This window comes from Stenella coeruleoalba, assembly GCF_951394435.1.
Source record: "Stenella coeruleoalba genome assembly, chromosome: 4".
NCBI classification, from domain to species: Eukaryota; Metazoa; Chordata; class Mammalia; order Artiodactyla; family Delphinidae; genus Stenella; species Stenella coeruleoalba.
Genome location: NC_137149.1, coordinates 70050432 through 70077668, shown reverse-complemented (window position 1 = coordinate 70077668; position 27237 = coordinate 70050432). Strand labels below are relative to the sequence as shown.

Here is a 27237-nt window from a genome sequence, read left to right as displayed (position 1 = left end):
TCTCTGGTCCTTTCTCTCTCTCTTCACCTTCTGGGACCCCTATAATGCGAATGTTGGTGCATTTAATGTTGTCCCAGAGGTCTCTTAGGCTGTCTTCATTTCTTTTCATTCTTTTTTCTTCTGTTCCATGGCAGAGATTTCCACCATTCTGTCCTCCAGGTCACTCATCCGTTCTTCTGCCTCAGTTATTCTGCTACTGATTCCTTCTAGTGTATTTTTCATTTCAGTCATTGTGTTATTCATCTCTTGTTTGTTCTTTTAATTCTTCTAGGTCTTTGTTAAACATTTCTTGCATCTTCTCGATCTTTGCCTCCATTCTTTTTCCAAGGTCCTGGATCATCTTCACTATCATTATTCTGAATTCTTTTTTCTGGAAGGTTGCCTATCTCCACTTCATTTAGTTGTTTTCCTGGGGTTTTATCTTGTTCCTTCATCTGGGACGTAGTCCTCTGCCTTTTCATTTTGTCCATCTTTCTGTGAATGTGGTTTTCTTTCTGCAGGCTACAGGACTGTAGTTCTTCTTGCTTCTGCTCTGGTGGGAGTTACTGATGGCTTTAAAATTTTCTTTTTTGGCTTATCTGAAATTTTCTAAAATATTGCTTTTGTAATAAAAATGCAATAAAAAATATGGAACAATGCAGAATATCATATCCAGTATGATTAGCTATTTTTCACATTGTATAGTGATTATATGATACTCAATGTTTTATCCTTCATACACACAAGTAACAACAAAAGCTGGCTTAAAATATATTTACCTAAGAGGAAATATAGTATATTTTTAAAATTCTGGGCAGGTGGATGTCTAAGTTGAACACTACTGGCAGAAATCATAATATCTGTAGTCTTAATAATAGACATAATAATTGATAAGACTGATTTCATAAAAATATAAAACTTCTCACAAGAAGTGACACCCTAAGCAAAGTTAAGAGGCTGTGGTAGACAGAATTCTAAGATGGCCCCCAAGATTCCTGCCCCACCCCTGTGTACACACCCTGCAGGATAGCATCTCACTTCTATGATTAAATTATGTTACCTGACACAGGTCAGAGGATTTGGCAGATATAATCAAGTGTCTAGCCAGTTGAATCTGAGTTAATATAAAAGAAGCCTATCCTAGGTAGCTTGACCTCATCAGGTAAAAAGAGGTGCCACAACTTACCTGAAGTCAGAGACTCAAAGCTAGAGGTTCGGCTGGTAGCCTTGAAGAAGTGAACTGCCATGCTGTGGAGAGGCCACATGGCAAAGGGATGGTAGGCCACCTCTATGAGCTAAGAATGGCTCTAAGCTGACAGCCAGCAAGGAAGCAGGGGCCTTAGTCCTACAACCTCAAGACACTGACAACTCTAAAACCAGGAAACCAAAACGAGGACCCTGGGTCGCAGATAAGATCATAGCTCCAGCCAAAACCTGTATTTCAGCCAGGTGAGAGACTCAGAGAGGACGTAGCTACATGCACCCAGACTCCTGACCCATAGAAGCTGTGAGACAGTATGTTTGTGTTATTTGAAGCCATCAAATTTGTAGTAATTTGTTATCAAATTTGTAGTAATGTGTTATGTGGCAATAGAAAACTAATACAGTGATAAATGATGAACCAAGAAAGTATTAATATTTGCCACCTACAGAAGAAAAGGATAATATCAAGGTTGATACTCAAATTATTTAACTGGTTCAATACAAGTGCACAAACGAAAATAGACATGGGCCACAGACAACCTAGACTGGGGCATACAAGCTGAACATCAACCCTGCCTTAATAGATAAAACCCTCCTACAGATTACTAAGAATAAGAAAAACTCATTTGTTAAATAGGAAGACATGATCACTCTACCAAGGATATTCAAATGGCCAGAAACATATAAAAAGTTAACAGTTAAACATCTCATTACTAATCAAAGAAAAATTAAGACAATGAAGTGCTAACTATGACTACAAAACTCACAAATTAAAAAGAATAAGTTCATCCCATTATGGCTGGGTGTGAAAAATAGGTGTTATTTTTCTGGGTTGTGAGAACATAAATTAGCACAGTATTTTATAGATAAATTTTGTAGGATCTATAAAAATTTTATATGTGCAAACCTCTGGATCCAGTTGCTAGACATGTATCTTATAAAAATAATTGCACAAATATGTATGTAGAGAAATGCATATTGCATGATGAATTTTATTTTGTATATCATAATTTTTAATCTTGTCTGTCTCTTGCCTTAAACGCTAAGAGACATGAGATCAGGGACTCATGCCACATATTAGGAGCTCACAAAATATCTGTTGAATGAATAAGGAATGTTAATTGCAAGTACTGTTATAAAAGCAAACTAAGTTTGACCACATATAATGCAATACCATGTACTTAACGTGAAGTCATGAACTGACTTGGAAAAAGGTCCATGAGATAATGAGGAATAAAAAAAGCAAACTGCAAAGCATTATTACAACATATTATAACTTATAAAAGGGGAAATGTGCAAATATGTATTTTCACATATACAGGAATATGCATAAAGAAATGGATGGTTATATATTCACCAAATGATTAATGGTGGTTAACTTCTAGGTTAATTTGTTTTGGACATTTCTCATAATTACTTTCATAGGAGTACACTTACTCTTATAAATAACAAAATTAATGAAGATCAATTCTTTAAAGGAAACTTACAATTTATATATTTACTTCCTTAGCCTCAGAAGTTCAGTTCATCTTATTTCTTCTTAAACTAGGTATTCTCAGCCAACGACCAATGAATACCTATGGGCTGAATGATGGGGTCTGGGGAAACTGTTGTCCCTTTGGAATTATTTTCAAAATATTTTTCAGGGAGATGGTCCATAGTTTCATTAGATTCTCAAAAATATCTATAATGCAATATCATTGTCACCAAATCCAACCCCCAACCTTCTACGACTACTGGTAATTTACTTTCCTTTCAGAGAAACCATGGCAAAAAAAAAAAAAAAGGAAAGAAAAGAAACCATGGAAGTAGAATCTTTGACTTTGACCCACTAACTCCTGACCTACTAACTTCTGACCTAACTTTTAAAGGGACAACAATGAAACAATGCGCATTTAGAGGAGTTAAGTACTCAATGATTAAGTACAGCACTTCTGTGCCAGAATTACCAAGTCATTAAGTGGGTGCAAAAACGACCAACCTTAAGGCTGGTTTTCACAGAAACCCAACACTCACCATTTTCTTCATGGCAGTAATCAAAGCCTGCCACACTACATCTTCGAAAAACCATCTTATTCTCAGTCAGGGTTCCTGTTTTATCAGAAAAGAGGTACTGAATCTGTCCAAGATCCTCTGTGATGTTCAGGGCTCGGCACTGAACAGTAGAATCCATTTTCTCATTGTAGAAATCCACATCGCTTTGAATAAAATATATTTGTCCAAGCTTCACAATTTCAATGGAAACATAGAGAGAAATGGGAATCAAAACCTAAGAAGAGCAAAACAATTTTAAAAATGTTAAAGGTGGAAAAGAAGGGATGAAAAACCATATAGTGCTAGATAAGTAGCCAAGATCTTAATATTCTATGATGAGTACAATAGAAATTACCTGTAACAAAATGATCATGGTCCAAAACATATAGAATCCTCCCAACACTGGTGATATGACATGTCCATCAGGCTCAGGGATGTTAAAAAAGGGTATGTTTTCATATCTGCTCAACCAGATTCCATGACCTTTCAAAAAATGTACAGACATCAAAAGGATGCTATGTATATATTATGCAAATATAGAACTTTATTCCTAAAGAAAGAGAGATAAGAGTATTGGTTTTGGTTGAACACCAACCGTTTAAGAAACAAATTCAAATTCAAACGGTACACATTTTCCTGTCTCTGTCTCTCTCACTCCTTACATCTCTTCCCAGCTCGCTTTAGTACCGTGGCCATGTGTAACTGGATATAATCAATATTAATGCTTTTCAGGTTAGAGAATGAGAGAGACAAAGATGTGAAGAAAGCAATTATTGGCAAATAAAACCTCCCTTACAAAAGTCAAACTTTTTCATAAATTTCATTTTGAAAATACTTTTAAATAAATATCTTGCTGAAAAGATGTCAGCAAATAATCAAATTCTACCTACCCAATGCACCAGTTAAACACATTATAACCAACAGCAGGACACAGCAGAGGACATCTGTATTTGCTCTTCTTTCTAAGTTGCTGCGTTTATACCTTGGTCCGCTGTTGTTCAGCATTGCTTTGGTTTCATGGCCTACATGGGTAACACAGTATGTGAGAAAATGTGCAAACTAAAGCCAGGTAACAAATATCATATTTTTATATCTCGCTGGCAGACAATTTAATGAAAAGTAGTTATGCAACATACTTTGTTAATTTAGCTTCTTTTTGTGATCTCTTTAGAAAAACAGAGACCAATGATTAAGGTTATCAAGACAAAATTTCCTTTCTGCTTCTAGAGATTACATTTTGAGTAAATGGAAAATGTTAACTTGCAGAAAAGCACAGAGGAGATGATGGTGAAAAGTCAGAAGTATAACCAACCTGCATAAACCACAATGCCCATGACAGCCTCTGTGTTTCTAATGGTGCATCCTCTAAGTAATAAATTCTCTTTACTGAGACCCACACGTTCTTTGTTGGAGTGTTCTCTATAAGAAAGACAGCATATAAGTTTATTTTTAAACAGCAAAAATGGGCATGTAAAAATAAAAATGATTTTTGAATATTCTTGATTACAGTATGAAGTTAGGCAGTTCACAGGAAAAGATGCAAATCTCTGATGCATTTGCTTTTGTTATTTCAGTTACCCACTTTAGCTGGAGAAAAAAGACACAACAGGTTTCTAACACTGCTTTCTACCATTCATTGTTAAATTCTAGTATTGATGCCACAAAAATTAGAAAATATTCCAAATAAGGAAACTATTTCCTCTAGTAGAAACTGTATTTGGGGGTAACTTAATAGCTGATGAGGGAAAAGTTCTTGGAATTAGAAAATTACCATTTTTGACCCTGGTGAAATCAAGGATTACTCTTAGGCAATGATAGTCAGTGGCTCAAATCATTAGGTGGAAGGCTGGTGGGGAACTTTATAATGAAAGGATAAGGCTGACAACACCAATCTTAACATAACTACCAACGGGACAAGGGGACATCACTGGCCTCCAGCCTCCAGAAGTTCGAGGACAGAAATTGCTCATCTCCCTCGGAACCTAATCAAGGCTCTAAGAGGGCAAATCAAACAGGGGTCTGTGGCATCAGGGGAACTGTGAAACCTTTGAAACTGTATGCAATATTCCCCTGTGTGCGTCTATATACATTTGTCATTTTCTAGGGAGAGAATTTCTTTCATCAGATTCTGAAAGTGCCTCTGGACAGTTTTCAGGAAATAAGGCCAGAGAAACATGTTAACCACCAATGCAAGGATGCAGTTGGCCAAATCTGCAGTGGTAAGCTCTATGGGCAAGATGACCTGGTCTATTCAACAAATGAGTAGAATGAGGAGGGGGGAGCAAAAGGAGTGGTAGAGGGACTCCACCCTCAGGAAGGACGCAATCAGCTCAATCTAGAATGTGGTAAATTCTACAAGCTAAGTGACCCCATTTCTTCGGAGGGGAAATTTAGAGACATATCAACCAAATGCAATGTGTAGACCTTTGTTTTGATCCTGGTTAGAATATACTGACTCTAAAAATTTTTTTGAGATAATTGGAGAAATTTGAACAAAGATTAGGTATTAGATGCTGTCAAGAAATTGTTCTGAATTTAGTTAAATGTGATAATGATGTTATGGGTATTTTTTTTTAAGTTTTTTCCTGCTGTATATTCATAGTGAAGTATTGACATTGAAATGATGTGATGTAGGTGCAGGGAAGGAAGTGGAAGGATATTTGAAACAAAGTTGGCAAAATTATGAAATAGTTAAAACTGGGTGAGGGCTCATGGGTGTTCATTACACTTTTCTTCCTAATTTTGCATGTTTGAAATCTTCTGTAAAACAGTTTTAAAATTATCAAAGTAATTACTTGATGAAATTACTATAGTGGCAAAAATACAGAGCAAACTCATTGGAAAATTTTTAAAAATAAGCAAAATGCAACGTATTTCACCTATTTTGTGAAAATGCATTCTTAATTTCAGCATTAAAGTTAGTTTGTTTTTTAAGCAATACACTTCAGTCTATAAGTCGTTTCTTCTTTATTAAGTATAGGAAGATTGTCATTGTATCTGCTACCCATGCTATCTGGATTACAAGGAAAAGGAAAAGCTCTTCAAAAACGGTTTCCTACCACAAAGGAGGAAAATAGATTTGTCATTTCACTCCTCTAATTTGTAAAACACTCTAAGAGGTGTGTGCTTGCATTCCTTCATTTATATGGGTTTATGCACAAAGAGCAAACCATAGGGTCATGGTCAGAACTAGCAGTGTCCTTGGGTTTAACCTAATTCTGTTTTCTGGATTTACAGATGAGGAAATTAAATCCCAACATTCCCATTTCTATGTAGCATTGCCAGGCACGCATCCCAGTCTTGATTTGGTTCCTCATGAATATAGCAGTTGTTATCCCTAGAACCTTCGCAGAACAGATATAATATACAAAAGAATATACAAAAGAACCAGTTCCAAAGTTCCTTAGTGTATTAAGATACACTTAATACAAATAAGTGATCCTTATAATATACAAAAGAACCAGGTTCCAAAGTTCCTTAGCGTATTAAGATACACTTAATACAAATAAGGGATCCTTATTTTTCACCATTACATCACTCTAGGTTACCGTCATTACATCAAAGCCCAGCTTCTATCTTGGTTGCACCTGCTCCAAACTCTAAACATGTCCTGCACTTGATGGGTGTGTATTTGGCACTTATAGCATGGGACTTTCAGATTCCATGTGAGACACTGACTGTCCACATGGAGCTCTCATCCATTCAAGAGCCTATGTAATATCTACCATGCGCCCAGCACACCCACCCAGATGCTGAGGATAGAAAAACAAACTTACACAGTCTTGCCTCCTGTGGTCTAACAGGAAGTGACTGATATAGAGACATGTAAGTAATAAAAATATTACAGGTGTTATTATAGAAATCTGATATTCAGCATACGATGTGGGCACAAATAGGGAAGAAGTCAGTGCTACGTGAGAGTAAGAAGACCAGAGAAGCCATCATTCATACAGAGAGTGAGCTTGAACATCTCAATTTTTGTTGATTTTAGGAAATAGGCTACACAGCAGGAAGAGGATAAGGAGCTAGTTTAGCAGATAAAAACAATTTCACAAAAAATTACTGTATCGTCCTGGGCTGACTCTACTAAATATACAGGCTCTGAGTCAGATTCTATGCAGAGTTCTATATTCCAAACCACACAGTGATAGACTGAAGTTCCTATTCTTTCCTGTCTAGAAATGTGCCAGAAGCAAGACTGACCTTGTCAGGGGGAGTCAGCGTTCCCAGTAAGAGGCTGTACAAACCTCAGCACCTGAGGTCCAGGTCAAAAAATGTCAGCCGTTAAATCTGACATTTACAAGAGGAAATTCTGTAAATAGTCAGCAGCTGGAGAAAATAATACTAGAAAATGACTCATCCTAAGAGATGGCTTATGAGCACGTTTCTGATGACAGGAATATCTGCTAACGTCCCTTTATCATCTCGCCTCTTTATGATCTATTATATTGCTCACCTACCCTCCAAACATACTTAAACCACTTATGACTCCACAAATGCACTGTGGTCTCAGGCCCCTACACCATTACCTGTGTTGCTGCTCCCTTAACCTGGAATGTCAGCCTTTCTTTGCATTTAGTTGCCTGCCTGGTATCTTCTCATTCTTGATGATTTAATTCTAGCATTACCTCTTTACCTGGACCAAGCCTATTCCCTTTTCCCATTGCATAGCTTCCTGTGCCTGCCCAAACACCTGTCTGTATCAGGTGCTACTTAAAGATGCTACCACGATGTTCTAAACTTCCTTCCATGATGACTCTAACATTTTAAACAACTTGACTGAGGAATAACTAATAAAAATCATAATACATATACTGTACATATTTAAAGTGTAAAACTTGATGTTTTGACGTTTTCCCTGTGAAACCATCGCTACAATCAGGAAAATGAACATATCCATTATTCCCCAAAGTTTCCTTATGTCTTTCTGCAATCTTTCCTTCCTACCTTCCCCCTCCCAGGCACCCACTAATCTGCTTTCTATCACTATAAATTAGCTTTCTTTTTTGAGAGACTATATAAATCAAATCATATAGTATATATTCTTTTTTGTCTGGATTCTTTCACTCAACATTATTTTGAGATGCATCCACGTTGTTCCATGTACCACCAGTGAATTCTTTTTGCTGCAGAGTAACATTCATTGTATGGATATACCATTTGTTTTACCTATTTACCTGTTGATGGACATTTGGGTTGTTTCTAATTGGGGCTATTACCAATAAAGCTATTTTGAATGTTTGTGTACAGGTTAGTATATAGATAAATGTTTTCTCTTGGGTATATGGATATATGTTGGATAAATGTTTTCTCTTGGGTAACTTCTTAGGAGTGGAAAAACCAGATCACACGGTAGGTGTGAATTTAACTTTTTAGGAAGTTTCCAAACTATTTGCTAAAGTGGCTGTAGCCATTTCCACTCCTACCAGCAGTACATGAGAGTTCCAGTTTCTCTACATCCTTGTGACAAGTTGGTATAGTCAGTTCTTTTAATTTAGCAGTTGTAGCTCTGTGGTTTTAATTTGCATCTTTTCACACAGATATTTGTCATCCATGTATCTTCTTTGATGGAGTGTCTGTTCAATTTTTTTGATCATTTAAAAAACTGTATTGTTTGTTTACTTATTACTGAGTTTTGAGATGTCTTTCTCTATTCTGAATACAAGTCCTATATGAGAAACATGCATTGCAAATATTTTCTTCCAGTCTGTGACTTCTGTTTTCATTTGCTTAGCAGTGTCATTTGAAGATATGTTTTCATTTGCTTAGCAGTGTCATTTGAAGAGAATAAGTTTCTAATTTTGATGAAGTTCTTTTATTTAATTATTTTTGTCCTTTTATGGTTTGTGCTTTTGGTGTTATATCTAAGAAATCTTTGGCTAACACAAGATACCAAAGATTTCCCCTATGTTTTCTTCTAGGAGTTTTATAATTTCAGGTTTACATTTAAGTAAGTACAGGATCCAGTTTTAGTTAATCTTTTTAAGTGGCGAGAGGTCTAAGTTAAAGTGTTTTTTTAAAGTATAGATGTATAATTGTTGCAGCATCATTTGCTGAAACAACTAACCTTTCTCCACTAAACTGCCTTTGCATCTTTGTCAAAATCCAGTTGCCCATTAATGCCTGGATCAATTTCTGGACTCTAACCTCTTCCACTGACCTATTGGTCTATATGCCAAAAACAAAATCTCGTGGTATTAGCCCTCCAGATCTGTTCTTTTTCAAAGTTGTTTTAGTTAAATGGTTCTTTCTATCTCCACATAAATTTTTAGAATAAACTTGCCAATTTCTAAAAAAAATAAAAGTAAAAAGTAAAACCTTGCTGGGATTTCAATTAGGATTACACTGAATCTACAGATCAATTTGCGAAAAAAATTGATGTCCTAACAATATTGAGCCTTTCAACGCATGAACAACGTATGTCTCTCCATTTAGTTACATCTTTAGTTTAACCCAACAGTGTTCCGTGATTTTCAGTATGCAGGTCTTTCATATCTTTTGTCAGATTTATTCTTAAGTATTTCAATTTTTCTGATGCTATTATAAATTGATTTTTAAAGTTTCTGTATCTGATTGTTCATTGCTAGTGTACAGAAATACAATTAATTTTTGTATATTGATCTTGTTTCCTACAACATTGCTAAACTCAGTTATTAATTCTAGTAGCTTTTTTTGTAGATTTCATCAGGTTTTCTACAAAGACCATCATACCATCTATGAATAAAAGACAGTTTTACTTCTTTATTACTTGATGCTTTTATTTCATTTTCTTTACATTAGCTAGGCTCTCCAGTACAATCTTGAATAAAAGTGGTGAGAGACAATATCCATGTCTTGTTCCTGATCTTAGGGGAAAAATGCTTACTTAGTCTTTCACTATTAAGTCTGATCCTAGCTGTATGGTTTTTATAGATGCCTTTCATCAGGTTGAGAAAGTTCCCTTCTATTTCCAGTTTGCAAAAGCGGAAGTTACATTTTGTCAAATGCTTTTTCTATATCCATGAGATGGTCACCTGGTTTTTCTTTTTCACTTGTTAATTATCGTTTGTTAATATGGTGAATTACATTGTTTGATCTTCTAATGTTAAGCCAATCTTGCATTTCTGGTATAAGACCTACTGAGTCATTATGTATTAACCTTTTTATATATTGTTGGGTTTGATTTGCTATAATTTGTGTAAATTTTTTTGCATCTATGTTCATGAGGGATATTAATCTTCCCTTAAATGTCTCTGTATTCTTTCGGTATCAGGGTAATGGTATCAAAAAATGATTTAGGAACTTTTTTCTTCTCTGCCATTTCCTCACAAGATCACCGCTATGAAGTAGGTCTAACTAACTCCTCTTAAAAATAAGGAAGGATAAAAAAAGTAACTTGGCTCAAAAAATAAAGCACTTAAGTGGCACAAGCCAGCCTGAATCAGATAAGACCCTAAATTCTAGATGCCCTTGGAAAGGGATGTAGATGCCACAGGAAGCCTCCAGAATGAACACTGTTGTGGATTCCCATACTTTTTCTTAGATGTGTTTCAAAATCATTGGCTAACTTTACCAACTGAATTGTCCACCTACTCTAATTCTAATAGGATAGGAGGACACCATCAGCCTATCATGTCACTTAAGCTGCCCTGTCTGTCCAAACACTTCCTTCCCAATAACTAACATGTCTTGGGCTTAACATGGAGCTCATGTTAAGTCATTCACATACCACTGAAAGAGAGTCTAGGATTATTTTAAGAACAAGGTTTTTTTGTTTTAAAAATATACATAGGTAAATATCAAATAATTAAAATAAGCCAAATTTATAGGTGGCTTAACTTACAGCCTTTAGTGATTTAACTTGGTATAAGTACACAAAAGTTTTTTTGAGTTAAGCATAATTGCAACATACAGTCCCACTCACACCCACAAAGGTAAGTCATGTATCACTCACAGGAAGCCTCGGAATCTGCTGAGGTCATTGTTTGGACTTTCACATTCTATCCTACTGGAGAATTTCTCAGGATCAACTTCAGAGTCCTAAAAAATATTTATTTATTTATTATTTATTTATTTTTTAAAATCACCAAACAAAAATTCAATGTTAAATCTTGAGATTTAAGTGTTTATCCTTTCACCAATTGTTAAGATAAAACGAAGGTATGCTTGTCACAAAATTTGTCACAAGTTGCCCAAATGAAGGAAAGTATAGGCATAATTATAAATGAATAAATGAGATCAGAATGGTCCCAGAGTATCAATAAATATCTTCAGGTGATGGGAATGTCTGAATCATATACTGGAATCCATGCAGGACTTCCTGCAGGAGAGAGCTTCTCCTCCTACAGGGCACACTCTTTTATCTGGAAGACACTGAAAAGCTGAAAATACTTTTGTTGTTGTTCTTTAACCATATATGTAGCTTCTGAGATCACGTGTGTATTTATACATATATACACACATATATGTATACATATGAGTACTCTGAGCACGTATGCATTTGATCTCAGTAAACTTTATTTAAAAAATTAAAATATGCTAAATATCAATATGTCACAAAATTCTCTAATAGATCAAATATCATCATTTCCATTTTAAGATAAAGAAACTGAGGCATAAAGTGGTCAAGTAACACAGTAATTAAACGGCAGAGCTGGGATTCATTCAAACTCGTGTTAATATAACTTCAAAGGTCTTGTTTACCTCACCACAGCATGGCGAAGGGTCAGAGCTCTGTGGCATGAAAAGTTACAAATTTCTTAAAAGGCCTTGGTATATAAGTAATCACAGATTTTAGGAACAATGACCGATTGATATCTCCAGCTTCAATCAGACATAACATATAAAAATCTAAGTTTAAGAAAAATAAGTTAGAAGTTGATTGTTTCTATTGCAAAAGAATTTTCCAAATTGCAAAATTTGTTGGGTTTCTTAAATTCAATTCCCAGAAATATATGACTGTCAGACTGAAACATCTGAACTCCGAAGTCATTAAATCCTATTATCTATAAAACATAGCACACCTCTACTGATATCTGGAACTGGATTAAGCTCTCTAGAATTCCATTTTGTAAAGGTAAAAATGAGTTTAAAAAGTCTCTTTATCTGTACATGTGAAAATGAGCTCAAACATCTTCTGTAAAGAAAACGTTTATGTCACCAATGGAGAACACATCATTTACCTGCTCTGTGTATCCCCGAACCACCTGCCTCTGTTTTAAATTGCTCTCTCCATCAAGACCGGAAGTCTCAATGTGACAGATTCCATCTGGATCAGTGGAAAAGAGTAAAACCATATCTGCAGGAATAACCTCGTTACAGGAAAGGCGAATAAAGTCCCCAACAGTAACATCTTTCCAGCATCTGTCGACATATTTTTTCTCTTTCCTAAAATAGAAAAAAAAAAAAAAAAAGAGTTTAAAAAGAATCTCAAGCCAAAAACACACATAATAGTTTTTTTTTTTTAATTTTAGTATATAATTTAAAGTGTTAGGGTGAATTTTAATCTGTTAAATGCTAAAAGGGGAAGCCAGAGAATTGGTAACACTTAAATTCCGCAACTTGCTTCACCTGAAAATTTAGTTACTAAGCTGCCAAAACATCAATTCTCTTTTCCTGTGAGATTCTGAACCACTACGCTATTTGGGTAGTTCTTGAATAAAATTAAAATTAACATTGGATGGGTTTATTCATATAGGAAGCAATTCCTGCGTGCTATCCTGTGGTCAGGAATCAAGGATCTAAAAGTACCCAAGACACATTATTTGCTCTCAAGAGAGCTTCCTATCTGGCAGATAGGATGGAGAAATTAAAGAAAACCCAAAAGAAATAACTACCCAGACACAACACTTTAAACATCATTATACCATCAGATTAACACCCCTAATTATCATTTAATTGAAATACTGGTTAAAGTAGTCCTGTGTTGGCTGCAGTGGATCCCTAGAAAGGAGAACGCCAAATTTTAACTCTTTTCAAAAGTGTAGTTTTCCCAATCTATATATTCAATTCTTTTTAAAGGAAAGGCACATGAACTGAGGTTGACTTGCCATAAATGCCCTGATTTACGTTAAAGTTTTTGCCAAACTTCTCATGCCTTTTCATACCAATGGCATGAATTAAGTTCCACAAAGCACTGTCCTTAGAGAAGAATTAGGACATTTGTAGCATAGACTATTATATAACTAGTTAAGCAGCATTTCACACACAATACTGCCAACAAATGTTAGGAAGGTCTGTCTCATCCCCCTATCACCTCCCAAATATCTGCAAAGAACTAGTATTTGTCATAAAAATGCACTTATTTTATAAGTAAAGATTTATTTTCTATTACATTTTTGGAGCTCAATATTCAAATTCATTGTTGAAGAAGCCTGGGAGATAGTTATATTCTAAGCTATATGACCTATATATTAAAAATGAATGCATCATATTAAATAGAAATGCTACCTTAAGCCAATACTTGTATAACTTCTGCTATACAGAATTACATTGGTTATTTCAAGAAATACTTAGCTCAAAGGGCTACTTAAGAAGAACATTTTCAGGACATATTCTCCCAAAATATCTTATGCACCAGGTTGAATCCAACTAAAAGAATTCCTTATTTACCTAAAGAGTTTGTTAGTTTATCAAGAAATGTAAATCAATGGTTTGTTTTAACAATTTTTTTCTAGTATACACCAGTTTACTCTTCCATGGTGGGAAGTAACAGAGAGAAGACAAAAAAGGTAGGCAGGAGTCATATATATATATATATATATATATATATATTTTAACATCTTTATTGGAGTATAATTGCTTTACAATGGTGTGTTAGTTTCTGCTTTATAACAAAGTGAATCAGCTATATATATACATATATATACATATATATATATATATATATATATATCCCCATATCTCCTCCCTCTTGCGTCTGCCTCCCACCCTCCCTATCCCACCCCTCTAGGTGGTCACAAAGCACCGAGCTGGTCCCCCGTGCTATGTAGCTGCTTCCCACTAGCTATTTTACATTTGGTAGTGTATATATGTCCATGTCACTCTCTCACTTCGTCCCAGCTTACCCTTCCCCCTCCCTGTGTCCTCAAGTCTATTCTCTGTGTCTTCATTCCTGTCCTGCCCCCAGGTTCTTCATAACATTTTTTTTTTTAGATTCCATATATATGTGTTAGCATACGGTATTTGTTTTTCTCTTTCTGACTTACTTCACTCTTTATGACAGACTCTAGGTCCATCCACCTCACTACAAATAACTCAATTTTGTTTCTTTTTATGGCTGAGTAATAGTCCATTGTATATATGTGCCACATCTACTTTATCCATTCATCTGTCAGTGGACACTTAGGTTGTTTCCATGTCCTGGCTATTGTAAATAGAGCTGCAATGAACATTGTGGTACATGACTCTTTTTGAATTATGGTTTTCTCAGGGTATATGCCCAGTAGTGGGATTGCTGGGTTGTATGGTAGTTCTATTTGTAGTTTCTTAAGGAACCCAGGAGTCATATTTTGAAGGTTCAGTCTTACTGCCATTCCTAGGAGTAGGGATTTCATTCCATAGAAAATGGATATTCACTGAAGGTTCACAGAAGGATATGATTCTATTTCTACCTGCTAACTCCTGCTACAGAGTAACGGATGAATTGTTGGGTGGCAGGCTGGTTAGAAATAGGAATGGCAAGGAACCAATGGAAAGTTATTGAAATAATTCAGGGGAGGGATAAAGATGGTTAGAATTAAGGCAGCAAAAAGGATGGATGAAAGGAGATTAAGTCAAGACATATTTGGTTACTAGAGACAAGTATTCTGACTTATTACATGCAAAGTTATCAAGGGTGACACTATGGTATCTAACTTGTAGATACCATAGTGAGTGGGGCCTTGTAGATACCACATGGTGAGTGGGGCCTTTCACCATGTCCCAGATTTTAGAAGCAACTGATTGCATCATGGTGAAGATAATAAAGTTAGTTTGGAAAGTTTTTATTTGAAGTGAGATATAAAATTGAAGAGGTCCAGCATTTTGATGGTTTTGATCAGAAGTTCATGAGTAGAAATATAAACTTGCAAGTCCTAGGTACATAAAGGGCAGCTGACACAAGGTAACGACCCAAGAGGAAATGTCAGAGACATCAAAAAAGAAGGACATTTCAAAAAGGGAGCCATCATAGTAACAAAAGCCACAAAGGGGTCATGCCTGTGATATGTGGTTATTAGAATGTCTGCTATCAAGTTGATAGCATGAAACTGTTGATGCGGAGAGTGAAGACGAAAGTGAGACCTCCAGTGAATTAAGGCATAATTGGAAGTTGAAGAAGTAGAATATTTCATGAAGTTTAGCCCTGAAAGGAATAAAGGGTGAAAGCAGCCACTGCAAGGGAAGGTAAGGCAAAGGACAGTAAGGATGAAAGAACTGGGCATGCACGTAGCATGCAGGGGAGAAGCCCATGGAGAAGGCAAGGTAGAAGAGAGGACAGCGTTGGAGGGTGCTGTTTGAGGCTATGGAGAAGTAACAAGGAATGGAATTAAGAATGCAGATGAAAGAATTACTATTACAAGGCAGGGAGTCACCTTTTCATGTAAAGTCAGAAGAAAGTAGGTGAAGATGTAGATGATGTAAGAAAGAACTGAAGGACCTAATTCATGCTGAATGACCTCTACGTTTTCTATGAAGAAAGCTATAAGAAAATTTGCTGAGAATTTGTAAAAGTAGGGAGAGAAGACCGATTTGATATTAGGGTTAAGGATTTTATTTTTCTTTCAAACAGAAGAAATAGAATTCCTCTAAGGGACAAGTTTATTTACTCTACATTGGAACAAAATTCAAATGAGGTCAATTTTACAATTAAATTAACTTTTCCCCATTTGGAGTCCATACTAGGATTTTTTTTAAGTAACTAATTTTCCCAATAGGTAGCTAGTTCAGGTCAATTAAACACATACTGATCTTAATTTATGTGAGCTACCATGTCAGGTGCTAAGAATACAAAAGTGATTAAGATATGGTGATCTCCCTATGGAAGTTATGGTCAAAATTTGAAAAAGTGACACAAACAGCAATTTTATAAGAGGTATGCACAGGTTATTATGGGAGCAAACAGTTGGGACATTTAACTCTGGAGGAGGTGAGCCTTGCAGGATGATCTAGAGTGAGTCAGGTGAAGAAAGGTGGGACAGTGTATCAGTCAGAGTGAGAGTGGAGGCACAATGCCATAGGGCATGGGAGAGCATGATGTTTGAAACTACAAGCTAAGTGACAAATGCTCATTGCCAATTTTAACTAGCTTTGAGAATTTTTAATTGTGGTAGACTCAACATGAGGTTATATTTCCTTCTCGGATATAGAATTAAAAGTAGTAAAAGAACTTTCTCCTTCTCCCACAGCCTAAATGTACAACTAGAATTTCTTGTATCTACTTGGTTATTTGTGCTTCTGCAATTACTCTCACTGGTCAGGATATAGCACTTATAATCCATTCTTCAGGCAAACTTCTAGACCCATTTTGCTTCTTTAAGAATTCAATGTCAGACAGCTTTTATGTCAATACACAATCACTGGGGAAAGTTGGGAAGAATACACTGGACTATTAATAGTGATTCCACTGGGGTGGAGGTTGGAAGGAGAGAGGTGGAAAGACAGAAAATGTGGACTTCCACTTCCTACTTTAACAAATTGAAAGAGAGGAAGAGTGGGATTATGAATGAGTTTTTCTTTTTGACGTTCTTTAGTATTTTTCCAATAAAACACTAAAAACAGTTTATAAAACGCAAATACTGAATAATCATTGGACACAAGATCAGCTAAGATTTACTGGATGCTTTATATTCATCAATTCATTTAATTTTTATAACAGTGTTATGTGGGTGGTACGATGAATGCACTATGCCCCACTCCCCCACCTCTTAGAAATGAGAAAAACTGACTTTGACAGGTTAAGTCACTAGCTCCAGGTCACACAGTTCCTAGTATTCCTGGGATTTGAAACAAGGCAGGTAGCTCCAGAGTCCATCTCTCAAATACTAGACTTTACTCCCAGCTATAGTAACTTACCAATGACCACCAAACAAAACATGGTTTAATTGTGTATCAGAAAGTGAATTTCAAGAACCACTGCTTTGGAAAATGTCACACATCGATAAGGTTAATATCTTAGAAAGCCACTGATATTTAGTCTCATTTCAAGAATCATGAAATTCTATGAATTTATGAGATAATTCTAAAATATTAACATTAGCTAGTATTTTTAAACTCCTAACACCAACAATATGGTGATTTTTAAAGATCAGAAAACAGTGTAAGTTTCTGGAGGGCAGGCATTTTATCTGTTTTTTGTTTAAACCTCCAAATCTCTCAGTGCCTACAACACAGTAGGCACTTAAATTTGCTGGATGATTAATAGTTTTATTTTCAGCACACTTCAGTTATCCTTGAAGCAACCCTTAAAACCTTACAAATGGCTGCCATTTTAAAGGCAGGTTTTGGATAATAGTTCAACCTTAAGTCAGGTTTTGGAATAATAGTTCATTCTAACGTAATTGCGGTGTAATAGGGTTTAAATGTTTAATTTCTATTCTAGCGTTTGTTATTTCCCTATGATACTTTCCCAAAGAAAATTAAGCACCTTGTGAAAGACCACATATTATTACAAATAAGAACCAAATTACCTGCATAGAAATGTTAATATGCTTCTTCCGGAAGCTTGCAAGATTTAACAGCTGCATACTTTCAACTTAATTTTACTGAGAAATAATTTGTCCTCTAAAGTAATTTCTTTGTATTTAATAAGAATTTAAGTTAGTACATTAACTTAAATCAACAAGACATGGTCTTAGAGCCTACGTTTATTTCTTTATATCCTTATAATTTGTTCCAAGAACAAGGGACGAGGGGTTAGAATGTAAGCATTATTTCTTCTATACCAAACAAAAGCAAATTACATAGAATATAATAAAAAGACAAAGAGCTACCCAATTCTATTATGAAATGCAATCATAAAGTGATATCTTGGACTAGACCTTAAACAACTGAAAAGAATATTGCATCTCATCTTTACGTTTATATGCAGATCATCTAAGACAGATCCAAACTATGTCTAAAGGGACCCGTGAGAAAAAAATTATACCAAGTTTCCCATTAGGGAATTTTAGTATTTATAAAATCATACAATGTTTGAACAAGTTCTCAAATATTAATTAAATGACTTGATCATGTGACAAACTCTAGCTTATAGTCATTATTAACTTACAATAATCATAATAGCTAACCTTTACTTAGCACTTGAAAGGGTTAGGTACTATGCTTACTGTTTTATACTATTTTATTCATAATGAAGGGAACTGGAGTTTATAATAATATAACTGGAGTTACATGATTTGCCCAAGGCTACACAGCTACTAAGTGAAGGAATCAGGATTAGAACTTTTTAGAATAAGCTAAAAAAGCAAACAAACACACAGTAACAACTCTACACTAGCACTAAAAATCAGCAATTATTTATGTACAAGAATTTGTATTTAAAAATACATGTAAGTATTCTTTCCATTTGCTAAATTTGGCATTAGCTGAGCAATCTTAAAATTGGTCAAAATATGGATTTTGTTCATCGTATAATCACTGTAAAATCCTATTTCCTACAGCTATTTTTTGAAGGCAGAGACTATATGAACATTTCACCTCTCTATCCCTGGCACATAATAAGCATTTAAATGTCATCAAATGATTCACAGCACTGTTTCAGTAAAGTGCTCTATGACTTTAAAATAAAAACCATGAACTATTTTTTCTATACATCAACTTTTCTGGTTCCCTTTAGATTAGACATGAGTATAAGAAAAAAAAGAACTAATTTTTCCTTATTTAAGTACAGTTCACATCATCTTACAAAAGAGAAAAAAGTTACCTTGTTTTCTATAATAGGTCTTTAAAATCAATTTGGGGAAAGCCACTGAAGAATTCTAATAATGGGGCTTCCCTGGTGGCGCAGTGGCTGAGAGTCCATCTGCCGATGCAGGGGGTTTGTGCCCAGGTCCGGGAGGATCCCACATGCCACGGAGCGGCTGGGCCCGTGAGCCATGGCCGCTGAGTCTGCGTGTCGGGAGCCTGTGCTCCGCAACGGGAGAGGCCACAACAGTGAAAGGCTCATGTACCGCCAAAAAAAAAAAAAAGAATTCTAATAATGAACAAAATTCAGAATCCTACAGGTTTTGGCTTAAATATCACTTCTTCAGAGGAGTCCTCCCTAACCATTGGCTCATGTAACACTGAAGACAAATGTCTACCATCAGGACAAGGCTTTGAGTTACTGTCCTCCCAAAACAACAACAAAATTATGTCATCTGGCTGAACCCTTGGTCAGTCAAGTGAACTTAAATTGGTTCAGAATATACTTGTTTATTATAAAACTAAACTTCTAAACTTAGATATCATTTATTCTGACTTGGAAACTAGAATAGAACAGAATCTCTAGTCTGACAAATTTAGAATTAGTGTCTTATGAAAGTTGAGTCTATATCAGAGCACTGAAATCAACCCAAGAAATATGCCAAATGCTCTGAGATCTCAGAATAGTGACAGCATCTGTCCAATGGAGCCTCTGAAGTCTTTCCAAAGGCTGAAACAGGTGCCTACCTTTGGGCTCAAAGCTCAGTCTTTTAGCTCTTCACATTTTCTCCCTTGAGGATTCACGTCAAACTCCTAACTCATAAAGGGACTGATGACTTTGAAATTTCTCTCTGTAGCTTTTTGTGCCCTATTTGCCCACTGGGCATTTCCACTTAGATGCCTGTCTTACTATCATTTACAGTTCACTCTACCTGAGATGAATTTAATGCTCCCTGTTTCTATCAGTGGTACTTTTATCCTCCAAAGCAGAAAGAAAAAAAAAAAACACAAAAGTTCACCAAATTCCACTGGGTTCTTCTTCATAGTATCTCTTCTATGAATCCCCTCCTGTACTTAGCATCTACTCCCAATAGTACCCTGGACTGATTAGTAGAGGCAGATCTATACAGAAGCCATTCCCATGACCTGAGAGGACCAAGCCTCCTGAAGCACAACCTTTACCATGTTACTTCTTAACTCAAAAAATGCATTCTCTACCACTAAAGGAAAATATCTGTGATGGTTAATTTTATGAGTCAATTTCACTGGGCCACAGGATGCCCAGGTATTTGGTTCAACATTATTTCTAGGTGTGTCTGTGAGTGTTTCTGGAAGAGATTAGCATTTGAATTGGTGAACTGAGTAAAGCAGATGGCCCTCCCCAGTGTGCGTGGGCATCATCCAATCCCGTCGAGGGCCTGAATAGAACAAAAAGGTGAAGGAAGGTTGAATTCACTCTCTGCCTGCCTGACTGAGCTGGGACACTGATCCGCCCTTGACACTCCTGATTCTCAGGCCTTCAGTCTCAGACTGGAATCCACACCATCGCTCTCTGGCCTTCAAACTACACTGTTGGCCTTCCTGGGACTCCAGCTTGCCGATGGAAGATAGTGGGACTCTTAGCCTCCACAATCCCATGAGCCAATTCCTTAAAATAAATCTTATTCCTATTGATTCTGTTTCTCTGGAGAACTCTTTTACTCAATGTCTAAGCAGTATCCTGGTCATTGGAGTGTCTCCAACAGTAGGCTTCAAATTCCCTCTCTAACTTTTTATTTCTGATTACTGCCCCTTTACTTGGTTACTCCCCTCAGGCCAAGTTAACACACTCACTATCCTCAGAATATTCCATAAGCTTTCCAAACTCTGAAATGAAAGCAAGTAACACCAAACCCTTACTTGTAAAGCAGTTAACATATTCAGAATTTCACAAATCTATTCCTAATGATGACTTTTTAAGAAGTACATACATTTCTCATGAAAGGGAACTCCAGAGAATTAACATTATAAACGCTGTAATTTATTTTCACAAAAGATACCCAAATAAGGACTTAAATATATTCCTTCTTGAAAAGGGAACCCTCCTACACTGTGGGTGGGAATGTAAATTGGTGCAGCCACTATGGAAAACAGTATGGAGGTTCCTTAAAAAACTAAAGATAGAGCTACCATATGATCCAGCAATCCTACTCCTGGGTGTATATCCAGAAAAAAAACATAATTTGAAAAGATACATGCATCCCAATGTTCACAGCAGCACTATTTACAATAGTCAAGACATGGAAGCAATCTTAAGTGTCCATCGACAGATGAATGGATAAAGAAGTACACACACACACACACACACACACAGGAATACTATTCAGTCATAAAAAAAGAATGAAATAATGCCATTTACAGCAACATGGATGCAACTAGAAATCATACTAAGCGAAGTAAGTCAGAAAGAGACAAATACTATATGATATCACTTATATGTGGAATCTAAAATATGACACAAATGAACTTATCTATCAAACAAACAGACTCACAGACATAGAGAACAAACTTGTGGTTGCCAAGGGGGAGGGCAGTGGGGGAGGATGGATTGGGAGTTTGAGATAAGCAGATGCAAACTATTATATATAGAATGGATAGACAATAAGGTCCTACTGTGTAGCACAGGGAACTATATTCAGTATCCTGTAATAAATCATCATGGAAAAGAATATAAAAAAGAATGTACATACATATAACTGAATCACTTTGCTGCACAGCAGAAATTAACATTGTAAATCAACTATACTTCAGTAAAATAAATTTTAAAATATATTCCTCCTCTTTGATCTAGTAATTCCATTTCTAATTATAATGCTGAAATAATCATAGATCTTCAACACTTTTGTATAAGAATACTCACTGAAACATACATTCTCAGAATTATATAAATATGGGAAATGTTAAATTACCTTAGAGTCATATTATAGACAATGCAGCTATTAAAAGTACTTTCTTGAAGGTTAAAGACATGGGAAATATTTACGGTGTAATATTAGGCTAAAAGAATTAGAATAAAATATATGTAGCACAATCCCAATTTTGTAAACCGTCCCCCATGGGTTTACCCCTACCACAATATGCACATGACTTGAAGGAATACATCCCAGCGTGATAAATAACTGTCTCTGGACACTAGCATTTTAGCATTCATAAATGTAGTCATTCATAAACAGCAGAGTTCAAAACTCACCTTAATGGACTTTATTCTTGGCTTTCTATTTCATAAATACTGGAAATACAAGTCTCCAACAGAGCAAATGTGCTTCTGAAAAGACCTCCTATTACGAATGCCCTCTGTTGTTGCCACAGCAGGAAGGGTTTTATAGGCTGCTGGCTTTGTGCACAAAAAAGAACACACTTCTCCATTTCTCACAATTCCTTTCCTCCACAGGAAGCTCATCTTCTCTTTTTTCATATCCCCTGTTGTTTTTCCATATTCATTCATGTTTTTCATATCCCATCCTCTCTTAATCCCAAATTGTAACATCTAGGATTAAAAACTATACTGCTTGCTTTCCTTCTTATGGTTTGAAGTTTAATCCTTTCAATTCCACTTATGCCTAAATTATAGAAGCTCTTGCTTTATCAACTCCTGGGGTGACAATGGCTTACACATTGTTTTCCTATGATGCCTGAATTCAATTCCCTGTAGGACTTGAATAAATATTAGTTGAAAACACGCCCACCCCCCAAGTGTCCTAGTCACACCTAAGGGGGAAAAAGTAACATTCTGCATGTTTCTAAACGATGCCTGTGTATTCCCCAGCACAGCTCCTGTTACACTTACCTACTGTAAACTTTAGTTACTAAGTTGTTGATCTGTTTGTCCAGTTTGTATTTTCGGTAATCTTCCAAGCCATCTTTAATTGCAATAATTGTAAGGACAACCACCAGAGGCAGCATCGTAATTTCCTTTTGAAAGGCTTCTACCAAAGGCACCCAGTTCAGGACAACTAGAAACAGGAAATATAAATTGGCGACTCTGCAACCCAAACACACACAAGGAGGTATTAACATACCATGTAAAAGCCTGCAGCGAAAGAGGCAAAAGACCTGACGGTGTTTCCTACAAGTTTCTATCAGCTGATTTTGGATGCTACAAAACAGAGAGAACTAGCAAAATCTAACAAATCTGAATGAACAATTTATTACCCCCCCCAGACATCTGGCTTGAGCATACTTTAATAAATGTGAGATATTTATTACATATATTATAGTAAATATTGCAATGTGACAGTCTTGAGTTGTATAACACATAAATATAAAGCACAGTAGGAAGTACTATTTTCAGTTCAAAAAACTTAAGAGGAAATTCAGAGTTAATGTGTTGTAAAAACAAAAAACAAAACAACAACAAAAACCAACTCTCTAACTTTCAGAAGTTAATTTGATTGTCCAAACATAAGATTCAAACAAGGCTCAAAATACTGGGTCAGCCAAAAAGTTCCATAACATCTTATGGAAAAACGCCAACAAACTTTTCTGGCCAGCCCAATAATTAGAAAAGCCCGAGGGTTTGCTTTTCGCTAAGATCAATGTTTCCATTTCTGCTTTTATGCTACTCAGAACCAATTTTTTAAGGAACTTCCTCTATTCCTCTATTTTACATATTCAAATATTTCCCCACTGGACCCTAAGGCAAATTCAGGCGGCCTCTTTCCTTAAAAGAAAGAAACAAAATCTCAATCTTGCATGGTTCCTTGAATTTTTGTCACATACTTTTCCCATAACCAAACTTCTCAGAATAATCTACACATACCCCTCCTTCCTCACCTCTAATTCCTTTTACCCTGAAATTTTTTTCTTAGCCCTTTTTGCTGTTTCTGTGGCTTCAATGATTTCCATGTGAACCACATCCAAATCTATAGAGCTAGGCCCTGAACTCTGTTCAAATTCCAGGTTCTAATTCCATCAAGGACACTAGATTGCAAGCTCCCATAGACAGAAATACCCACAGCAGTTAAAGCCATTAATTCAATAAATTCACATCTGTACTTTAACCATATCCACTGTTCCATGAATGTATATGGAATGTATATAAAATGAAAAATGAGAATGAATGTACGTGGAATGAATAATAAATGCTGAGACTCTCTACACTGATATTAGCATCTCAAACTCATCATCTACAAAAACAAAATAATCTTCTAGCTGATCTTCTTTTTACCCCCGTCATTCCTTTTTCTGTTAAACCTCCTGGTCATCACATCTCAACTTGTTCACATCATCTTTTGACTCCTTTCACTTAATTCCCTATATCTAATCCATAGTATCTGTAATAGATTTTCCTCCTTTTTATCCCCACATTGTTCTAAGTTCAGGTCTCCATTACAACTCTCCGGGATATATGCAGCATTTTCCTAGATGTTTTCTCCTGCCTTCAATTTGCCTCTAATTGCATTAGTCGCAGAGGACTACTTCCCAGGCCTCCAGCAAATCTTCTATGCTACAGCCATTCTGCTTTTGCTCATATTCCTTCCTCCATCTGAAATGGGCTTTGCAGACACCTCTGCCTTGAACATCTTAACCTTCATCATTAAGTTCACGTGCCACTTCCCATCTATTGCTCTGGCTAGTAGTATTATTTCTCTTTTTGAGGTTTCCATCTTAGTTGGTAGCACCGTATAACACTCATCCCATCCACTACGCCTTTTCACTGTATAAACATCTTGTTTCCCTTGCTAAATATAAAACTGTAAGGAAAGAAGCACCATTTAGCCTTGCATTCCCTTCAATACCTAACCTGATCGGAGAGCTTCCATAAATACATATTACTCTGAATTACGTCTTTGTTTCACCTAACCTTACAGCTTACATCTGAATTTGCTTCAGAGCTCTATTTTCTATTATCAAGAAGAAAAAGCTAGAATTAAAATACACCATGGTTTAATGGAAAAAACACCAAAGCAAGAGTGAGAAGACTCAGGGCTATAGCCCCTCGTCTGCTTTCGGCATCACACTGGCTAAACCACTGTGCCAAACTTAGTTTCTTAATCTGTAATATGAAGGTAACAATATCGTCTCTTGTCATGAGAAAGCATCTTATTAATTATAAAGTGTTATGTGAATGTAAGAGGTCATCGTTCCACAACAGACTACCAGAATTGTCAAAGATAATGTCACAAGCCTTAGGCTTAGGTAACAATGTTAGGAAAATGAAAAATCTTATACATCAATTAGAATGACCAAGAACATTCTAAGATTATTTTCCCAAAAAATAAAAGTACCTGTGAAATTGTTCAAATAAATTTCTTGGCACAAAATTCAAAAGCGTGTACTTCGTTGTCCGTATTCTGTTATTCACGTAGGTTCCAGAAAACTTTTCGTACTCGTCCTTGAAGGGCTGGAGGTGGGGAACAACCACCCGGTGCTTTCCTGCCAGTCTGGGGGTCTGGGAGGACTTGCCCCTGAAGGCAAGTAAAGAGGAATAGCTGTATGGCCTCTCATGATCGTCCCTGTTTTCACCGCCAGTCAGCCGCTGCCAGTGGTATCTGGCCCATTGAAGAGGCTCAGTCATGTCCAAATGCGATGAGATCCAGGTTGTGTAGGTAATCTGGCAAAACAAACAAAGAAAAACCCACTGAAATACTTCTCATAAGCTTCTGGAAAGTCTTAAAGAATAGACATAATAGTAAAATTAAATTTTTTTCTATATTAAATAAACAAATGACTCAATGGCTCAAGGTATCAATGTGAGAGTAAAGCGAGTCACTGGAACTCTGTTTTAACCAGATCTTTATGAAATAGAGCATACACCTTCTGCCTCATGGGCTGATCACCTAAGCAACAAGAGACAGCCCCTAAAAGGCTACTTACTCCACAACTTGAGGCAAATAATTTGGGCTTACTACGTACAAGTCTCTTAACTTATCATCAGTTTTCTCATCCATGAAATGGGACTGCCACACATGTCAAGAAATTGTTGTGAGGATTAAGGGAATAACATGTAAATCACCTAGCATAAACCCCGATACAGAGTAAGCAGTCAGTAAAAACCATTCTGTGCAGATAACAAAAATGGCCACAAATGCTTTCCATCCCTGTATGCACATCCTTTCACCCATCAAGTAGTGAAGTCCTTCTCTACCCATTGCAGCTACGCTTGCCCATGTGCCTTGCTTTCGCTAATGAAACTCTAGTAAACCGGATACAAGCAGAGGCTTGAAAAGTGCTTGCTCACGGGACTTCCTTGACTCCATTTTTCCCACTACCACATGCCTGAGTCTAGGCCAGTCTCCTAGATGATGAGTACTCCTGACCCACTTAGCAACTATTGCTCCTGTCAACATATGAATGAGGCCACTGACTGCCAACACGTGAGTGTGCCCAGAGGACACAATCTAGCATCGAGATGAGCTGTCCCAACTGAGCACAACCCCAACTGCCAACCCACCAAACTGTGAGTCAGTAGAAGTTACACCACCATGTTTTGGGGGTGGTGCGATAGAAAACAAACCTAACTCCTATCTAATCTCTTCCTTATTTTCCTCATTTTCAAGTGCTTCTTATTTTCCGAGAAATTCAGCCCTGACTAGAACGTATGTCCATTAATTTAAAAAAGGAAAAAAAAAAAGCTAACATTTATTAAGAGCACACTCTACTCCAAACACTTTGCAAAGCGTTTTACGTGCCTTATCGTATCTAGTATTTACATCAACCTTATGACAAAGTCGTTATTTCCATTTTACGAAAGAGGAAACAGGCTTAGAGAAGTTTAGTGACGTACCGAAATTCACGTGATTAATAAGTAGGTAAGGCTGACTCAAATCAAATCTTTCCAACTCAGCAGCCTGCTTTTAGCTGTTAATGTGCTTCATTTCACTTTGTATCCAGAGTAGCTGGCACTTAGCAGATGCCCGAAGTTCATGCAGCAGGCTATGAGCGTTGAGCATGTCAGCAAGCGTGTGGAGGCAAGGTCTGGAGGCCTTACTTTCTATCCTTGCTTTATCAATGTCATTGCGTTTAGTTGATCGTTTTAGGTTGGAGTGCACCTCTGGAGATTTTTAGTAAATCTGTGGGTGCGTCCTGATAATATGAATTGGTAACAAAACTCCCCAGATGAATCTGATTCAGGCGGTCCATGACCGCATTTGCAGAAAAACTAGGTTATGTGCTAGAAAC

General features: G+C 36.4%; 1 protein-coding gene across 4 annotated transcripts in view; it reads right to left on the bottom strand.

The window, feature by feature from the left end:
• Positions 1–27237, bottom strand: part of ATP10D (ATPase phospholipid transporting 10D (putative)) — a 114923-nt gene that overhangs the window by 50541 nt on the left and 37145 nt on the right. For all 4 annotated transcript variants that reach the window (XM_079920064.1, XM_079920063.1, XM_079920066.1 and 1 more), the window contains 8 exons: positions 25344–25669; positions 22904–23098; positions 12378–12582; positions 11150–11235; positions 4529–4635; positions 4107–4238; positions 3572–3699; positions 3199–3451 (listed from right to left, as the gene is read on the bottom strand). In XM_079920064.1, coding sequence (XP_079776190.1) covers positions 3199–3451; positions 3572–3699; positions 4107–4238; positions 4529–4635; positions 11150–11235; positions 12378–12582; positions 22904–23098; positions 25344–25633 — 1396 coding nt within the window. In that variant the 5' untranslated portion in view covers positions 25634–25669. The remainder of the gene's footprint in view (positions 1–3198; positions 3452–3571; positions 3700–4106; positions 4239–4528; positions 4636–11149; positions 11236–12377; positions 12583–22903; positions 23099–25343; positions 25670–27237) is intronic.